General features: G+C 39.7%; 1 protein-coding gene across 1 annotated transcript in view; it reads right to left on the bottom strand.

Annotated features, from left to right (window-relative positions):
- Window positions 1-18,328, bottom strand: part of Brip1 (BRCA1 interacting helicase 1) — a 110,231-nt gene that overhangs the window by 50,193 nt on the left and 41,710 nt on the right. Inside the window, 6 exon segments of the mRNA XM_050119516.1 lie at window positions 2,208-2,348; window positions 2,451-2,616; window positions 3,020-3,174; window positions 8,219-8,351; window positions 13,499-13,698; window positions 16,360-16,581. Of these exon segments, the coding sequence (XP_049975473.1) occupies window positions 2,208-2,348; window positions 2,451-2,616; window positions 3,020-3,174; window positions 8,219-8,351; window positions 13,499-13,698; window positions 16,360-16,581 (1,017 nt within the window).

Genomic DNA, 18,328 nt, shown 5'->3' with positions numbered 1-18,328 from the left:
GAGAGAGCTGGCTGGAAAAGAGTAAGCTCCTCTAACTTGGGTTAGACCCTACCAATGCTGAAGACACTGCACCCTCACATTCGGGTGGGTTTATTTTGCCTGAGGAAATGCAGAGAATGCATCCCTATTCCTACTCTCTCTGTAGACAATATGTTCTCTCTCTCTCTCTCTCTCTCTCTCTCTCTCTCTCTCTACTGACATCTATGCACACATATAAAGGAAGAAAGGAAGGAGAAGCTAACATAACTAAATGTTAACCATTGATGAATATAGTGAAAAGATATAAAGTAATACTATTATTTCAGCTTTTCTTAAATTTATAAATTTAAGAAACATTTACTTTTTTACTATTTTTCATTTCATGTGTGTTTGTGTGCAGGTGCCTAGGAGGCCAGGGAATCAGATCCCCCTGCAGCTGGAGTTAAAAGTACCTGTGAACCACCCAGGGCAGTGCTGGGACCTAAATCTGGGTCCTCTGCAAGAGCAAGAAGTACTTTTAGGTGTTGATCTATCTCTCTAGCCTTGGAATTTATATTTTTTTTCTAAAGAAAAAGTAAAGAAAATCAATAGACAGGCAGCTATACAATGATGCTTTCTGCAGCACAGGAAGAAATCTGATACATTTGATACATGCTGCCCCAGATGAATGCTGAGGACACCAGCTACAGTACTGACAACTCTTCAAGCTGTTATGCTGAGTACAGAAGAAAAAAAAAGCCAATCACAGAAAGACAAGCACCTTGGGATTGCACTTACAAGAGTTATCCAGATAGAGCAGTAAAAGCCACAGAAACAGAAAGGAGAATGTTAGGGGCTGGTGAAGAAGGAGAAATGAAAAAGTTCTTGAGATTAACTGTGCCAGCAAATGAAGGATATATGTAATATTAAGCCGTGCACTTAAAAATGGTAAATTGGTAATTTTTATTCCACATGGATATTTTAAATCAAAATTGAGATTGAGAGGTAATTTTCAAGCTGACAGACAATATGGAGACACTGTTTAGTTATGCCATATGCATTATTATGATTCAGTGAAACTCCAGGTTAAATGGACTTTGTACATTAGAGTGAAGACATACTTAATTATAGAATAGCAATCTTATGAAAAATTACACTGAATTTGCTGACCTGCATTCACTTCTGCTTCTAAACGGGGCAGCAGGAAATGTGGAGCCTGTACTCCCACTGCACTACTCTAAAAGCGATGCTTCTCAACAGGCTCACGCTGCATTTGGGGAAGCAAATTCTTAGTTACACAGACATGTAGAATTATCAGTCCCAACCACTAAATGTCAGGAGTTTTCAGACACTAAAAGTGCCCCCACAAGTAAACCTAGAGTAGATAGAGTTTTACAAAGAATTAGAACCATGTTAGGTACTTAGGTAATGTTAAGTTAGTAGCTAACTACTTCAAATTACTTCATAAAAAGAAACAGAGCCGGGCGGTGGTGGCGCAAACCTTTAATCCCAGCACTCGGGAGGCAGAGACAGGCGGATCTCTGTGAGTTTGAGGCCAGCCTGGTCTACAAGAGCTAGTTCCAGGACAGGAACCAAAAAGCTACGGAGAAACCCTGTCTCGAAAATCCAAAAAAAAAAAAAAAGAAAGAAAGAAAGAAAGAAAGAAAGAAAGAAAGAAAGAAAGAAAGAAAGAAAGAAAGAAAGAAAGAAACAGAGCCAGAAGTGCTGACTCGTACCTACAGGTTCAGCACTTGAAAGGTAGTGGCAAGAAGATCAGGAGTTCAGAGTCACCCTTGACTATACTGCAAGCCTATACAACGCACAAAACAAAACAAAAAGGTGATGGAGAGATGGCTCACCGAGTAAGAACGTGTACGGCTCTTTCAGAAGGCCTTGGTTCTCATAACCCACATCACCTGCTTCACAAATGCTTGCACCTCAAGTTCTAGGGATGCCTCTTCTGGCCCACGCTGGCATCTGCATGAGCCCAGCACAAATAAGCTAATAAAGGTATACCGGGGAGTTTTTAGTAGTCACTGAGTCCAAAGAGTCACAGCTGCCAGGGCAGCATCGGTACTCGGTGCGCTGGTAAGCAGTTGACAAGATTACCTTTTATTCCAAAACTAAAATGTTAATTTCCTATCAGAGTTTGCTTATTAGAATTGATGGCGTCCTTTAAGTTACTTATATGGAATTACACTCAGGTAAAAAGACTGAGAGCTTCAACAAAATAAAGCAAAGCAGCTCACCTGTGAGTTACTGATGACATGGTTAGCCTCTAGCTGGATGTTAAATGTAACACCAAGCTCGGATGAAAATGATTTTAGAGGTGACAGTGTTCCTGATGTTAGGACAATGGTTCGTACTTTGTTATTAATATCTGAAAAGGCCTACAAGGAAACAAATGAGGTCATCTTTCGAAAAAGCCAAACAGTCATTTAATTGTTGGTTTTGGTCAAGATGAGTTTGCACTTAGGGCAAAGTGAGCTTACCACAGCTGGATTTAAGCACCAAAAGTTTAGCACATTAACTCCAATTTTCTGTCGTGAATGTTTCTTATTTTTTGGTAGAGCCAAGACCCCATTTTTATCAAAAACAGCAATCTGATTTGTCCAGGAGTAAGTTTGCTGAATAGCAATTTTATAATCATCTGCAAATCTAAATGCAAAGACAATGCTAACTGAATGACACATTCTAAAACAATGAGCACATTACATAACATCAAACCTGATACTCGCAAAACTCAACATCCTGACATGCCTTCCCACACAAAGAAACCAGTCACCCTCACTAGTTAATAAATGAAATTTTAAAAGATCAACCAGATGAATGCCATTTTTAACTCAGGAGAATCTTAAATGTTACAGTTATCTAAATGTATAGATTGTTCTTACTGACACAGATTCGGAGCAATTGAAATGAGTCTTTTTCCCACTAATGAAAATAAATACTAAATCAGTAAATAAGTGGGTTTAATGAACTATTCTTTGACTTTTGGTCTTCCAGTCCTAAGTTTAAGAATCTTCATTTTAAGTGTAATTTGGGTCTTGTCTGTCAGTACCTGCTATTTTCTCTCAAGAGGTAGTCCAGCACCATGAAGAGCCCTTTGAGCATTATCTGAGTTGAAGCACTAATAATAGGTATGTGTACTGCTTCTTCTTTACCGTGGACCGATGTCACTTTTTCTTCTTTTTGAAGAACAGTTGAAAAATGTCTCTGGAAGAAATTACCATGTTATTCATGAAGGGGTAGAAAGGGCGACAGAGGGAAAATCCTTTGCAAAGTATAAATACACATGACCGCAAACACGCAGGTCGGTTTGCACTTCTACTTTTGCCTCTTTACCTGTCACAGTGGCTAGGATGAAACTCTCGGGCTTCGTGCATACCAGACCTTCACTCAATAACTGACCTACAACCTGAAACCAGCAATGGAGTTTGGATTTCCATGTTAGCAAACACTCCTCTGAATCAATGGCACTTTAATAATAGGATGTTTCAGTAAAGACACTTAGGAGGATAACTTCTTCAGCTGGTGTGCTATTTAGTACTTTTCAAAAGCAATGAACTAAACTAAAAAAAAATCCAATTGACTTTTATTTATTTATTTGGTTTTTCGAGACAGGGTTTCTCTGTGGCTTTGGAGCCTGTCCTGGAACTAGCTCTGTAGACCAGGCTGGTCTCAAACTCACAGAGATCTGCCTGCCTCTGCCTCCCGAGTGCTGGGATTAAAGGTGTGCGCCACCACCGCCCGGCTCCAATTGACTTTTAATAGAGTTTATGTTTCCCTGAATGCCTGAATTATATACGCAAGAACTCAGGTAATGAGACTATCACGTGATAAACAAATTGTATTAATATCTATTTTTGTTCCTGTTGTTTTGGTGAATGAATCCAAGTATTCAAGAATACTAGGAAGGGCCAGGCATGGTGTTACACGCCTTTAATCCCAGCATTTGGGAGGTAGAAGTGTTATGCCCAAATTACTAATCATGTAATTTCCAATGCAAATTACATGAGGGTCTTTGTTTAACAAACCCAAGTCTGGAACACCACTTACCAGCACCCCAGTGAGGTGGGTGAGGGAAGGGTGGCAGGGAGCCTGGGGAGGAGAGAACTTTTTTTTTTTTTTTTTTTTAGGAGAGAACTTTTAAAGGGGAAATGCCGTAATCAGGGGAATTCATGTCCTGTCATCTAGGGATTGGGTAAGGAGGGCATAGGGTAAGGTAGTTTGTGAAACCATTGGTCAGTTTTTGGGCGCTAAAAACTTAACAAAGAGCTATTAATAACTGACAAGGTATCTTCAAGGGCAGGATGCCTCTTAGGAATATCTGGACCTCATTACATTTTATGGCCCTGCTCCCTAGCTCCTTAATTGGCTATTTTCAGGGTATCCGCTCAAATTCCGCTATCTCAGCACGTTTCTGGAGCTGAGATCAGGCCCCCGATCATTATATGGCTTAAGACGAAGCCCTTTCTCTAAAACAGAGTTTGCAAAGTCTTCACAGAAGCAGGCAGATATCTGTGAGTTCAAGGCCAGCCTGGTCTTGATCCAGGACAGCCAGGACTGTTCTACAGAGAAACCCTGTCTTGAAAAACAAAAACAACAAAACCAAACAAACAAAAAAATTAGGCAGGGACTCTACTGAGACATACCTCAGGCCTGAGAAGCAAAATTTAAATAATTTAAGGAAACAGTAAAATAAGAAAATAAAAATCCAAGAACAGATGCCTTGAAGAGTAAGCACAGGTGACTATCAGCTAGTTGACTCTTGCCCCAAGAAAGAATCCCTCAGTCTACAAATCTTCCCAGGAGAAAAAGTAAGAATACGGTTATGAATAATGGAATGAAGGAAATATAAAATAAAGCACACACACACACTGGATGTGGCAGCACATGCTTGCACTCATACCACTGGGAGGTAAAGGCAGGAAGTGAGGGCTCAGGGCCATCACTGGGCATCTAGCAAGCTCAAGGCCAGATTATGTTGCTTAATTAAGACCTTGTCTCCACAAGAGAAAAACAAAATATACAATATTATTTAGTCTTATTTAAAAACAAAAGGGCCACGGCTGGAAGGATGGCTCAGTGGTTAACACCGGCTGCTCCTCTGGATGACCCAGGTTCAGTTCCCAGCACTCATGGCAGCTCACAGTTGTCTGTAACTTCGGGTGAAGAGGGACACGATGCCTTCTTCTCACCCCCGAGGCACCAGGCATGCACATGATGCACACACACACACACACACACACACACACACACACACACACACAGAGAGGCAAACTCTCATTACAAAAACAACAAAAAAGAAACCTTTCCACATCCCTCTCCTGGGTTTAGTCTATTAAACACAGACCTTACCCTACACCAAGAAAATAGAATATTGTTAAGATATCAGTTTCTGCTCAGATTGACTTATAGACTCAATGCAATCAGAGACAAACCCCAGTGAGTTTGTGGACAGTGGTAAACTAATTCTAAAATTTATATGGACAGGCAAGAATTCTAGAACAGCCCACACAATATTGGAGAGGGACAGAGAGCTGGCACTACCCTCCGTAATACAAAGACAATGTCGTATTTTCAGATACTGGGCACAACAGAAACCCTAGAAATAACCCTCAAGGATACAACCAACTATCTCCAGCCAAGAAAGAGAGATAACCGAGGAGAAGGGAACCCCTTCCATACGTAGTCACGGACAGACTAACTGCAGTTCACACTAACTAGACAGACCTTACAGGTTCCACAAAAATAAATCAAAAAATCACCCAAAGTAAACTGGAAAACAAAACTTCCAAAAAACAGGAGCAAATCTAGATGACTGTGGAGTTTGTGTTGAGTTTTTAGATATAAAACCCAATACATAGCTCATGAGAGGGAAATAAAAGGAAAGATAAGCGTCATTAAAATAAAAATCTTCTGCTCTGTGTAAGTTGCTGTCAATGAGATGAAAAAGCAAGTCAGACTGGGAAAATATAACTATAAACACTTATCCAATGAAGCATTTGTATTCAAAATACATGAAAACCTCCTAAAGTACAACAAAAATTAAACAGTGAGCAAAGGATACAAGAAAACCTCAGCAAATGCGCTGGTTGTTCTTTGTCGACTCAACACAAGCTAGACATATCTGAAAGGAGGGATCTTAACTGAGAAAATGCCTGCATTGGGCTGCTGGTCTGCAAGTGTATTTCAGACTAGTGACTGACGCGGGTGGACGTGGGTGGGCCCAGCTCCCTACCAGGACCAGCTCGGGGCAGGTGGTCCCACAGTGTAAGGAAGCGGACCGAGTAAGCCACGAGAAGGAAGTCAATAAGCAGTATTTCTCCAGTCTCTGCTTCAGCTCTGCCTTCAGGTTCCTGCCTCCACTTCCCTCAATGAACTGTGTAATCAGGATATGTAAGCCAAATAAATCCTTTCTACTCAAGCTGCTTTTGGTCATGGTGTTTGATCACAGCAACACAAACCCTAAGACCAAAGAACTTAGATGCCAAGTGAATAGATAAAAAGAAACTAAATATCCTGTCTTGGGGAATTATAAATTAAAAGACCAAAGAGAAGCCAAGCTTAGTGGCTTGTCCTGGAACTTCAAATGCAGATGAAAAGGTGAAGCAACAGGAATCCATGGAAACACAAGCAGATGTTTTTTTGAAGTTAAAAGTACTCTTACCATAGAACTCAAACATTATTCTTCCAAGCATTTCTTGAGAGAAAAAGCCATATCCACAGAAAAACACAAGGATCTACATTTATAACAATTCATGATTGCCCCAAATTGGGAACCACCAATGTTCCTCGCCTGTGAACAGATAAACAAACTGTGGTACACACAGGCAGTGGAATGTTTTCGTGATGAAAAGAAGGGAAGGCATCAAGGCATGAAAAGTTAGGAATCCCAGGCCCGGGTCTGTGCATCACACACACTCTACGTGGGAGGAACTTAACCACATGTTGCTACAAGAAAGACCACATACAGTATGATTCCAATTGCATGGCCTTTTAGAAAAGACAAGACTATGGAATCAGAGATTAGTGCTTGCCTAGGTTTTGTCAAATGGTACAGCAGAGGTATGAAGAGGTGGGATACAGAGGATGTTTTGGGACAGTGGATATGTTCTGCATGATGCCATAATGGTGGATGAGTAGGCAAAACCCAGTTTGGAGCACAATTAATAAAAACCCAGAGACAGATACTGGGGTTCAACCTGAAGGTCAGAAAAACAAAAACAAAACAGCCAGCCACTGGTTTTCTCAGTCCGAAATGTGGACCCTGCCTCCTGAATTCTCAGAATGAGACTGTGTCTGAGAGCTGTCTCCTCCCATCTTATATTACTCTCTAGGGCTGGGATTAAAGGTGTGTACCACTAACTCCTGGTTTCTATGGCAAACTAGTGTGACTTCTCGAATTAATAGTATGTCACCATTTCCTGGTTTGTAAGGCTGACCCGTGGGGCTGTTTTACTCTCTCATCTTCAGGCAAGATTTATTTATTAAAATACAAATGAAATATCACTACAGTAGTTGAACTATACAACATGGAGGTGACTTGCCAGGACATCTGTGGACTTTGTAACACATTAATGTTGATTCATCAATTGTAGCAAGTATATTCCATGACTCTATTCTCAATGGGCAAGACTGGTGTGTCTTTGTTGGGGGAGGTGGTGAGGATGAGAATATAATGAGAATTCTGAGCTTTCCATTCAAATTTTCTTTATATTTGAAACTGCTCTTAAAAAAATAAAGTCTATTAATTTAGATAATTAAATAGGAACAACAAGAAGAAAAAGAACAAAATATTGTTATCCTTCCTGCTAAAGGGGAGTCAGAGTCTTGAGGTGATGATAAAAGTATAGAACCTCTATCCTGAAGAATGTGCAAAAGTAATACTCATAATGAGGTTCCTAAAGGTTTAACCACCTCTCCATGAACTTCCAATCTGTTTCAGTACAAAAATAGGAGCTTTTTAGTTTCTGAAACTTTAAGTATTATAATTGACGCAAAATATTCACAACCTAAAAATACTGACTTCTTTTAGCTGTGACTAAGAATTACTCCTTTAAAGTCTTATTTTTCCAAACTAAATAATAATTTATTTATGTTATCACTAAATGATTATCAGATTTAGATAAGAAAATTTTTAGACAACTTTTAAGCTGTTAGTTTTAAATTCTGACCATTTTCCTGGATGTTACAGTCTGTTTTGTCTTTAAATGACATACCGTTGACTAAATGAATGCCACGGGGAGGACCTTACCTGCAAAATGGGGAAAGTGGCACTGGTGATGCCCATTTTGTACAAATTTAAGAGCATTTCATTTCCACTCCATATTTTACAAGACGACTCATAGTCCCTTTCCACAAGATGCTCAGAGTTTGTTTCTAACCAACTGGAATAAAACACACAAACAGTCTGTCAGCCACTGTCATCTCTAGATGGCAGAACTGCAAAATTATTATTGTCATCTATGGGTCTGTATACATTCTTTGAAGCTGTTAGGAAACACGCAAGGAATAACACACCTCCAAAATGCACATTTCTCACTGTAAAATAAGCACTTGCATAAGCGTAGGCAATTTTATTAGGAAAGAAGGGTGAGACTTTGCAGAGTCTCACTGCTACACTTACATCCAACACCCAGGCATGAGGTGTTCATATCACACCACATAAAAATAAATGCAAGACAAATATTTATGCTGTATAGTAACAACACAAGAAATACCTGAAAATGCATAAATAAATTTATTCAAATGTACACTCACTTAATATCTGCTTGAATGCCATTTTTATACCAAAGATACAAGTAGAAGTTAAGGCAGTAGACAAAGTAAAGAAAATCTTTATTCTCATGGAAATTAAATGACTACTAAAGGGAGTCAGAAACAGCAGACACAGAAACAAATACATAAGAAAGGAAATACCAGGGCAAAAGATATAACTCAAAGGTAGAGTGCTTGCTTAGCACCCAACAGGCCTCAGGATCAATTCCCAACACCACAGGAGGAAGTAGTGATTTACACAAAAATAAAGCTAATCACCAGTTGGTAGCTACTTTAATCCGAATTTCTAACAACTGGAAGCAGAAACATGGACAGTCCCCAGGAGGATAATAAAAAAAAGATGCTTCAAAGCAGAAGGGATAGTTGGTGCAAAGCTAACAAATTTTGCTCCTCTGAGGGCCTGAAAGAAAATCAGTTTGGTCATCACAATGGGCAATAAGATGTAATGGTACAAACAGCGTTACAGGGATAAACTAGAATCAGATCGTTTAGTGCAAGGACAAGAAATTTGGGTTTTGGGCTGGAGAGATGGTTCAGTGGTTAAGAGCATTGACTGTTCTTCCAGAGGACCTGAGTTCAATTCCCAGCAACCACATGGTGGCTCACAACCATCTGTAATGAGATCTGGCATCTTCTTCTGGCCTGCACGCATACATGGAGGCAGAATGTTGTGTACATAATAAATAAATAAAAATCTTTTTAAAAAAAAAAAAAAGAAAATTAGGTTTTGGAGGAGTGGCTATCTGAGTCTTGGGCCCGTAGGCACCTGGAGGAACAATCACCGAAGGTTCTGCCTTGCTTATATATCTTAAGGAGCTTCAGTGGAGCCACAGTCCCCAACTACAACAACTGGAGAAAAAGGGACCACCTGAAACATAGGCTCCACTTGTTCCGATTGGAGGAAGAGATGGGTGACAACAGAGTAAGAAGACACTCAACAACATAAGAGTAATACAGCACCACCAGAACCAATGGTTCTACAACAGCAAGACCTAAATATACCTACTCAGATGAAACAGAAGAAAACAACCTTTAAAATAACTTTATGAAAATGATTAAGGCCCTTAAAAAGGAAATGAAAATTTCCCTTAAAGAAACAGAGGAAGCCGGTTGTGGTGTCACATGCCAGTAGGATTTGCTGAAGGAGTCAGAGGCAGGAGGATCGCAAGTTCAAGGCCAGCCTAGGCTACACATTTTTCTTTAAAAAATGGAGGAGGAGGAGGAGGAGGAGGAAAAGACAAACAAAAATTTGGAAGAAATCAACAAATCCCTTAAAGAAAACCAAGAAAAAGAAAGCAAAGCAGGTTAAAGAAATGGTTCAAGGCTTAGAAACTGAAATAGAGGCAATAAAGAAAACACAAACTGAGGGAAATCTGTAAAAGGATCAGGAGCTACAAACGCAAGCCTAAACAACAGAATAGAAGAGGTGTAAGACAGAATCTCAGGCATTAAAGATATGATAGAGGAAATAGACTCATCGGTCAAAGAAAATGTTAATCCAACAAATTCTTAACACAAAATATCCAGGAAATTTGGGACACCATGAAAAGACCAAACCTAAGAATAACAGAAACAGTCAAAGATATAGAAAATATATCCAACAAAATTATAGAATTAAACTTTCCCAACCTAAAGAAGAACATGTCTATGAAAATACGAGGAGCTCACAAAACACTAAATAGATGGGACCAAAAAAAAAAAAAAAGTCTCCTCACCACATAACACTCAAAACACTAAACATACAGAATAAAGAAAGAATATTAAGAGCTGCAAAGGAAAAAGGGCAAGTGACATATAAAGGCAAACCTATCAGTATCACCGTGAAACATCTCAGAGTCAAGAGCACTATACGTTAAAGACTGTAGTGCTTTTACTGCACTTTTTTAAAAAAAAGAAAGATTTATTTATTTAATGTGCGCTGATGTTTTGCCTGTATATACTCTGTGTGAGGGTGTCAGATCCCCTGGAACTGGCAGCTGCCATGTGGTTGCTGGGAATTGAACTCGGGTCCTCTAGAAGAGCAGTCAGTGCTCTTAACCGCTGAACCATCTCTCCAGCCCCTGCACTTTTAAAAGATTCAGAAACATAATAGTTTAATTAAGGAAAACAAACATCTTTAGTATTTTTCTACCTTTATTTATTAACATGTAAGTATTTGGATCTTATTGTGTTAAATGCGTGATTTTTAAAAGTCCCGTTTGAGTTACTTCCTTGAGTTTCATGACAAATCTGCAGTGAATTTTGGCTTGGGAGTAGGACACAATTTCCAGCTTCTGAAATGCTGTTAAATACATTTCTGCCATTTGAGGAACTAGACGGAACTGAGGAACTGGATATTCAGCACTACATACACATGTGAAACAGTGTTCCTCACAGATGATTATAAAATCAACTATAAATCAACTCTGAAAAATGTTGACGATACATGGCTTAGTTGCGACCAAGCCCAATGACCTGAGTTCAAGTCCCAGAACCTACATGGTAGAAGGAGAGAACAGACTCCTGAAAATTGTTCTCTGATCTACACACAAACACAAAATGTAGTAATTTTTAAAAGCTGAAGATGTTCTGTATCTTACAGTATCAAATATTTAGCTAACAAACATATCCACCTTATTAGTACACAAATTTGCTTTTGTCTTTACAAAGTAATAAAATTATATGAATATCAAAGAACAGTTTTAAAATATTTCTTCATGATTTATTGGACAGAAAAGGGTGCTGTTTGCAAAGTCTTTAAGAAGTCCTGCTCTAGGCTGTGTCACTAGGTTACATGACTGAGCTGAACACAGAGCCAGGAAAGAAATCAGGCCCCAGGACCAGGTCCTCAGGCATTCCAACAAGTAGATATCAAAAACACTGAGGAAGAATGGACTGTAAGAAGAAAACCAGAGCCCTCACAGAAGCGAAGGCAAAAATGCTTTTCAGGGATGACAAGATGCTCAATGGGTAAGGTGTTTGCTACCGAAGCTAGTGATGTGAGTCCAATCCCTGAAGCTCAAGCTCACATGGTGGAGAGAACTGACTCCTACAGATTGCCCTGTGAGACACACACTACAGATTGTGTGTCCTGCCACAAGTACACACACACAATCGCACACACAAATTACATTTTTAATGTAATGAAACAAATGAATGAAAGCATGAAGCACTGGCTATGAAAGCCTAATGGCTTGAGTTTGACCTGCAAAACCCACAATAAAATGAGAAAACCAACTCCCCAAAATTGTCCTCCGACTTTCTCATATACACTACCGTGACATGCATACATATACATCAAATACACACACAATAATAGCAGTAATAATAAAGAGTTTAAAAACGCCTTTCAAGAGGCTGACCATCAATAACATCCAACCTTGCTGAGATGTCAAGATGACAGAAAAACAGCCATTGGACTTGGTGGCAGATCACTGGTGCCTTGACAAGAACAGCGGCACCAGGATGGATGAAGAATGTAAATGAAAATAAGAGAATCAACTGTGGACTACAAATTACGCTGTGAAATAGAAATGACAAAATCCTACCTGGAGAAGCTACTACGAAGAAGGCAAGCAAGACTGATGAAGTGGCTCGTCACCTGATGATGAAATAAGGACGGTCCGAGTTCTATCCCTGGAACCCGTGGAGAGGTGGAAAGACAGAACCGACTCTACGGAGTTATCTTCTGACCTCCCCATGTACCCCCAATACACACACCACACACAGAGAGACAAACAAGTAACATTTAATATATATTCGTATACACACACATCACAAAGGAAGACATAAGCGGGTAGCACAAAGAGCAAGGAAGGGGATTTACAACTCTTACTGTACACAGAAGGCTGATTCCCTATTAAACAACGAGCTTCTATACACCAGTGAGAGAATCACAGCAAAGACCGAGAAAATTTTCAATAAGTAGTTAATACAAAAGGAACCTAGAAGTTGACTTAAAGATGTTTGGTTTCTTTCATATTGAGAGAGATCTTAAGTGAAAACTACTCTGGGCTATCACTTTTTCATATCCCAAGGTAGAAAAATAGACCGTCAAATAAAAAGTCAAATGCAATAAACACCAGGTATAATATGCCATCATTTGGGAAAAAATGAGAAGCAAGAGAATTTATTTATATTGACTCATTCATTGACACACACACACACACACCCTGAAGAACCTTGTTTAGGAGAACAAGGACTAAACAAATAAGGGATGGGATGAAAGGTAGTTTTTACTAAATATGTTTAGATTAGGCATTCATGTGGTATACTTACATAATACATGCAACCAAAACACTCATACACATAGATAAAATAAATCTAAAATGAAAGACTATGACTCAGATTTTTTAAATCTTAATTTGTTATTTAATTATCTTAGTGAATTAAAAATGGGTTCTTGAAATTATTAGCTTTTAGAAGTCAATAACTTTCATTAGTCTTTTGAAAAAGAGATAAACTGATAAAGAACAACCCATTTCCCAGAAAGCCTGGTTAGTCAAAGTTTACTAACTTAATTTTATACTTATGTGTATGTGTAAATGTATGCCACATGTGTGCAGGTCCCCAAGGAAATCAGAAGAGGGCATTAGATCCCCTGGAGCTGGAATTATAACTGTCAGGTGTGGATGCTGGGAACTGAAACCAAGTCTCTACAAGAACAGCAAGCACTCTCTTCGGTCCCTAAGTTTACTAACTTTAAGATACCCCGACATCAAGCATATCTTTAATACAAAAAGACAATGCAAATACACCGAGAGACAAAAGTTCTTACTTAATGAGGTTATAACACACATCTCGTAGGGGCTCGTGGTTTTTCTTCCTTATATTGCTGTTGATCAAACTGTCCAGCTCATCCCGGGCAAACCGAAGCTGAACCTCTGTCACACTGTAGCTTGCTGACTCCCGAGCACACTCTTCAATGTTATGAGCTTCGTCTAAAATGACAACTTGCTCTTTCAGCTTTATATCCATCTGTAAGATAAAAAATTTTCTATTAAAGCATTTGACAAAATGAATTGAACGGCAGTAAGCAAAAGATTTCGTTTAAAAATTCACAATATAGGCCAATACTGCTTGTGCAATTTACATTAAAAAACTAATTCTCAAGCCTCAAAACAACTTCAGAAGCACTAACATCTACCAGATACCAGTTCTATACCATAGAGCTCACATTTTCATTCTAAGAACGCTTGGTAACCAACCTCTTGACAAACATGTGCCTATCAGCTGAGCATAGACGATGGTATACAATTATACAATATAGAAGCATTCAGTACAATTTTAACACGGATGACCACACACTTTTGTGTGTGTGTAGTGCTGTGGCTAAGCACGGGGCTTCATGTTTGCCATGCAAGCCCTCTAACAAATGAGCTGTATCCCTATCCCTGCAGAGAAAACCTTGTGAAGGGAAACAAGAAGGCAGATTCAGTGATCCCCAAAAACTAACAAGAAGTGGTGCAGTCCGACCCACGGCATGTACTTTATTTTGAAGACTGCTCTTCTCCAGCTGAAGCTGATAAGTCTACTAATCTGCAGATCAAGTGACATCATGTTTCTCACAGGGGAAAACATAGCTCAGAACCAGGCTCATCATCTCTGTGGTCTGAAATTGGCTCAGTTTCAGGAATGGACATGCCATCCGAGCTGAGCTAAACAGAGTGACTGGGGGGATGCCTGCAAGCTCATGCCCTTTCCTCCAGCTTAGCTAACTGCCTGCGGTTGTCCTCGGTCCCACAAGAAAAGGACTTCCTAAGAACGAGGCCATCATAACGAAAGGAAAGCCAGCTCTTTCTTCTTAAGCGCTTTTCAAGTTAGGTTTGTATAACTTGGAATAGAAAATCCTGAGCAATAAAACAAGGACATTTTATTAAAGTAACCTCCAATAAATGATTTTGAGAAAGTAATAACATACACAGGTCTGGGAGTGACTGAAGAGAATTATGAGGCCAGACACAGGCTGAGGTTAAAGAGAGGGATTCCGAGGAGGACAGGAGCGAGGCAGAGCATTTATTTCAGTGGGTGTAATCAAAAACAAACACGGGAATCCCTGCGCGGTTCTAAGGCGTGCTCAAGGGATCCACTTGGGAGTTTTAGGAAAGGCTGAAACGGCAGTTCTATACCAGACCACTGAGCATCTTAAAAATGGATCTAAAACAAGAAGTCTATCCCACAGCAAAGGAAGAAATATATTTTCAAGTAGGGGACTGACAGAATGAAAGTAATGTTAAGAAGCCTATCCTCACTAACATTGTTCTATCTGATGCCTAACTAAGAGCTACCCAGTGAAAGGTACAGCAGTAGAGAATAATGGTGTGGCAGCAAATAAAATGCCTTACTGAGGCCAGAGAGGAGGCTCTGTAGTTAAGGGCAATTGATGCTCTTCCAGAGGACTTGGGTTCAATTCCCAACATCTACATGAGGGCTCAAAACTGTCTGTAACTTCAGTTTATGGGGGATCCAACACCTTCTTTTTAGCTTCTGTGGTCACCTCACACATATGTTACATAGGCATACATTCTGGCAAACACTCATACACATAAAATTAAAAAATTAAATAAAATATATAAAAATTTAAATGCCTACTAATTCTTAACTTAAAAAGCTAGAGCTGGAGCTATGGCTCAGTTGGCAGAGCACTTGCCTAGCATGCATGACACACTGGGTTTGATTCCTAGCACCACAGAAGCTGGCTATGGTGGCATGCACCTGCAACCCCAACACTTGGGCAATAGAGGCGGGAGGACCTGAAACTCAAGGTCATCCTCAGCTGTGTAACAAGTTCAAGGCTAATCTGAGCTACAATGAAACCCTGTCTCAACAACAACAAACCTAGAAAGAAACAGAAAGCTAATATGAACTGCATAGTCACAGCTAAAGAAAGCAGTAACTGGCTATACCAAATCGTTTATTCTTTGTCTTAGGCAACAGCGATTATAATTTCTATAAGAACCAGGCAAAGGCCGGGCGATGTTGGCGCACGCCTTTAATCCCAGCACAGGCTCCAAAGCCACAGAGAAACCCTGTCTCGAAAAACCAAAAGAAAAAAAAAAAAAAGAATCAGGCAAATAAATAAAATTTAAAGTTCACTACTAAAAAATTCACAAAGCACAACTTTCACAATACATATTCTCTTCACACAGCTTCTTCAACACAGTTATATCCCCCCCACCAACGGAGAAATATTTTTAGGTAAGTCTTAATTTCGCGAATGGAGAGAACAAGGGTTATATAATGGTCTTCAGTGGGGACAATTTGGCTCCACAGGGGAAATGAGGACATTTTGGCAATGTCAGAGATATCTCTGACAGTGACAACTGTAGGGATTGTATTGGCATCTCAGAGACAGAACCAGGGTTACCACTAAACATCACAAAGTGCAGACGGCCCGTCACAGCCAGGTGACTCACTCAAGCCTGAGGAGCACACTGCAGTTCGAGCTTTAACTTATTACTTTGGAAATTAAAATAACTGGGCTAAAAAGTCACCTTTTAATTCACCATAGAAGACGTGTTCGGTACTCTGTTTACATAAACTCGATACAGAGAGGAAAGACACAGACATCTAAAAGCTCCCACAGTCATCACCTTTATCTCTAAGTAGCGGAAACTTCTAATTTTCATAGGTACTCACACTTTCCCTTATTTGAGTGTCCAAGAGGTAGTTGTAGGGACAAAATACTATGTCAGCATCATCTACCAGCTCCCGAGCCGTGTAGTAGGGACATGCCTTCAGCTTCCTCCCTAGGCCGACAAGCTCTTCTATGTCCCAGGCTTGTGACATCCCCTGAAGAAACTGCAATGTCTGCTGGTTACTGATTTTATGGACACCATGGTAAAAATAGCAGGACTTCCCCTGAAAACGGACAGACATAACTGAAATGTGAGCCAGCTTTGGAATAGAGGGAATAAAGTAAGATTATCACAGAACTTTAAAAGATTACTAGAACCAAAAGCTAATTATCTATAGAGAAAACAAATACTTCTATACTTCTAATCACAATCTTATCTTCCTGCCAAGACACAGAAATCTTACTACACTGCCAATATTGACTTTGAACTCTTGGGCTCAAATGATCCTTCTGCTTCACCCTCCCTAGTATCTGGAATTAGAGGCTATATCCAAACCCATTTAAAGAGATTACAGTAGTCCACTCAGAATCAGAAAGAACACCCAATACAAAATCAACGAGAAAAACATGCTTAAATTGTTTGATGTAGCCGTGCCATTAGCCATAAAGCATTCCTGGAAGATGAACAAAGCAGTGGTACTTCCTGATGGTTTTAGAACGGAATTAGATGATAGACATAGGGAGAAAATTTCTATTGGCTCTCTTGTCTCTTTTCAAATGTAGACCATGTGACAATATTAGAAGTCAGGAAACAAGAAAGGGAGATGAGGGGAAAAGGAAATGAAATACAAGAGTACCCCCAAAATTGCAAATTATATTATTCAAAACATATACTATTAACAGTTTCGTGTATCTCACCTTTTTTTTGTTTGTTTGTTTTGTTTTGTTTTGTTTTTCGAGACAGGGTTTCTCTGTAGCTTTGGAGTCTGTCCTGGAACTAGCTCTTGTAGACCAGGCTGGTCTCAAACTCACAGAGATCCACCTGCCTCTGCCTCCTGAGTGCTGGGATTAAAGGCGTGCGCCACCACCGCCCGGCTCTCACTTTCTTCTATACACATCTCTATAAAATGGCCCAATATTAAGATTAAAACAAACTGCTATCAGGAAGATCTCATTTCACTGTTGCGCATGTGCACAGAGTTAGCATGCTGGAACTGAACTGGTTCCCTTTGTACTGGGCGTTTAGAATGTCCTCGTGCTTGCAAGGGAAGCACTGCACAGCTGAGCCATCTCCCCAGGCCTCATCTTTACCTATTTTAAAGGTGAGAAACAAAATCTTGTTTTGGTGTGTACTTTTTATATTTCTATCAAGGTGTAATGTTTCTTTGAAAGAACATCCTTGTGTGTGTGGTGCTGGACACTGAGTCCAGGGCCTCACACACTCATTGTAAGCACTCTACCCGAGTTACAATCTCCAGTCCCTGTGTGAACATTCAACAAAGGGTCCACGGTAATTCCTATTTCTTTGATGTTATCTATTAATGCCTTTGCTATTATGTTGCTGGAAGTAAAAAATACATAGTATTAATTAAAAATTAAAATTTTGATAACTCACTCCAAGTATGAATATGTCATATACCAATTTTAACTGACTAAAAGCTCAGTGTTGAGAGCACTTACTGCTCGTGCAAAACACCTGGATTTGGTTCACAGCACACATATGGCAGCTCACAACCTCCTTAACTGCAGTTCCGGGGCACAGGAGGCCTCTTCTGGCCTCCACGCGCGAAGTGTGCAGGCAGGCTCATCACATACACACACATTACAACAATGTATTACAAAATCTAAGATGCATAAACGTAGCCCAGCGTGGTGGCGGGTGACTATAATCCAAGCATGTGGGCACCTGAGGCAGGAGTATAGAAAATTTAAGGCCTACTTACCTTCATAGCAACATTCCCAATTAAAATAAGTTAAATAAGTGAATGAATAAATAAAATGTATAAAACTAATAGTCAAGTTACAAAAAAA

Source organism: Alexandromys fortis, unplaced genomic scaffold (assembly GCF_014885135.2).
Source record: "Alexandromys fortis isolate MF-2015 unplaced genomic scaffold, M_Fortis_MF-2015_v1.1 scaffold_173, whole genome shotgun sequence".
In the NCBI taxonomy this organism is placed as follows: Eukaryota; Metazoa; Chordata; class Mammalia; order Rodentia; family Cricetidae; genus Alexandromys; species Alexandromys fortis.
Note: the sequence above shows the minus strand (reverse complement) of the source record. Positions and strands in the feature narration are given on the sequence as shown.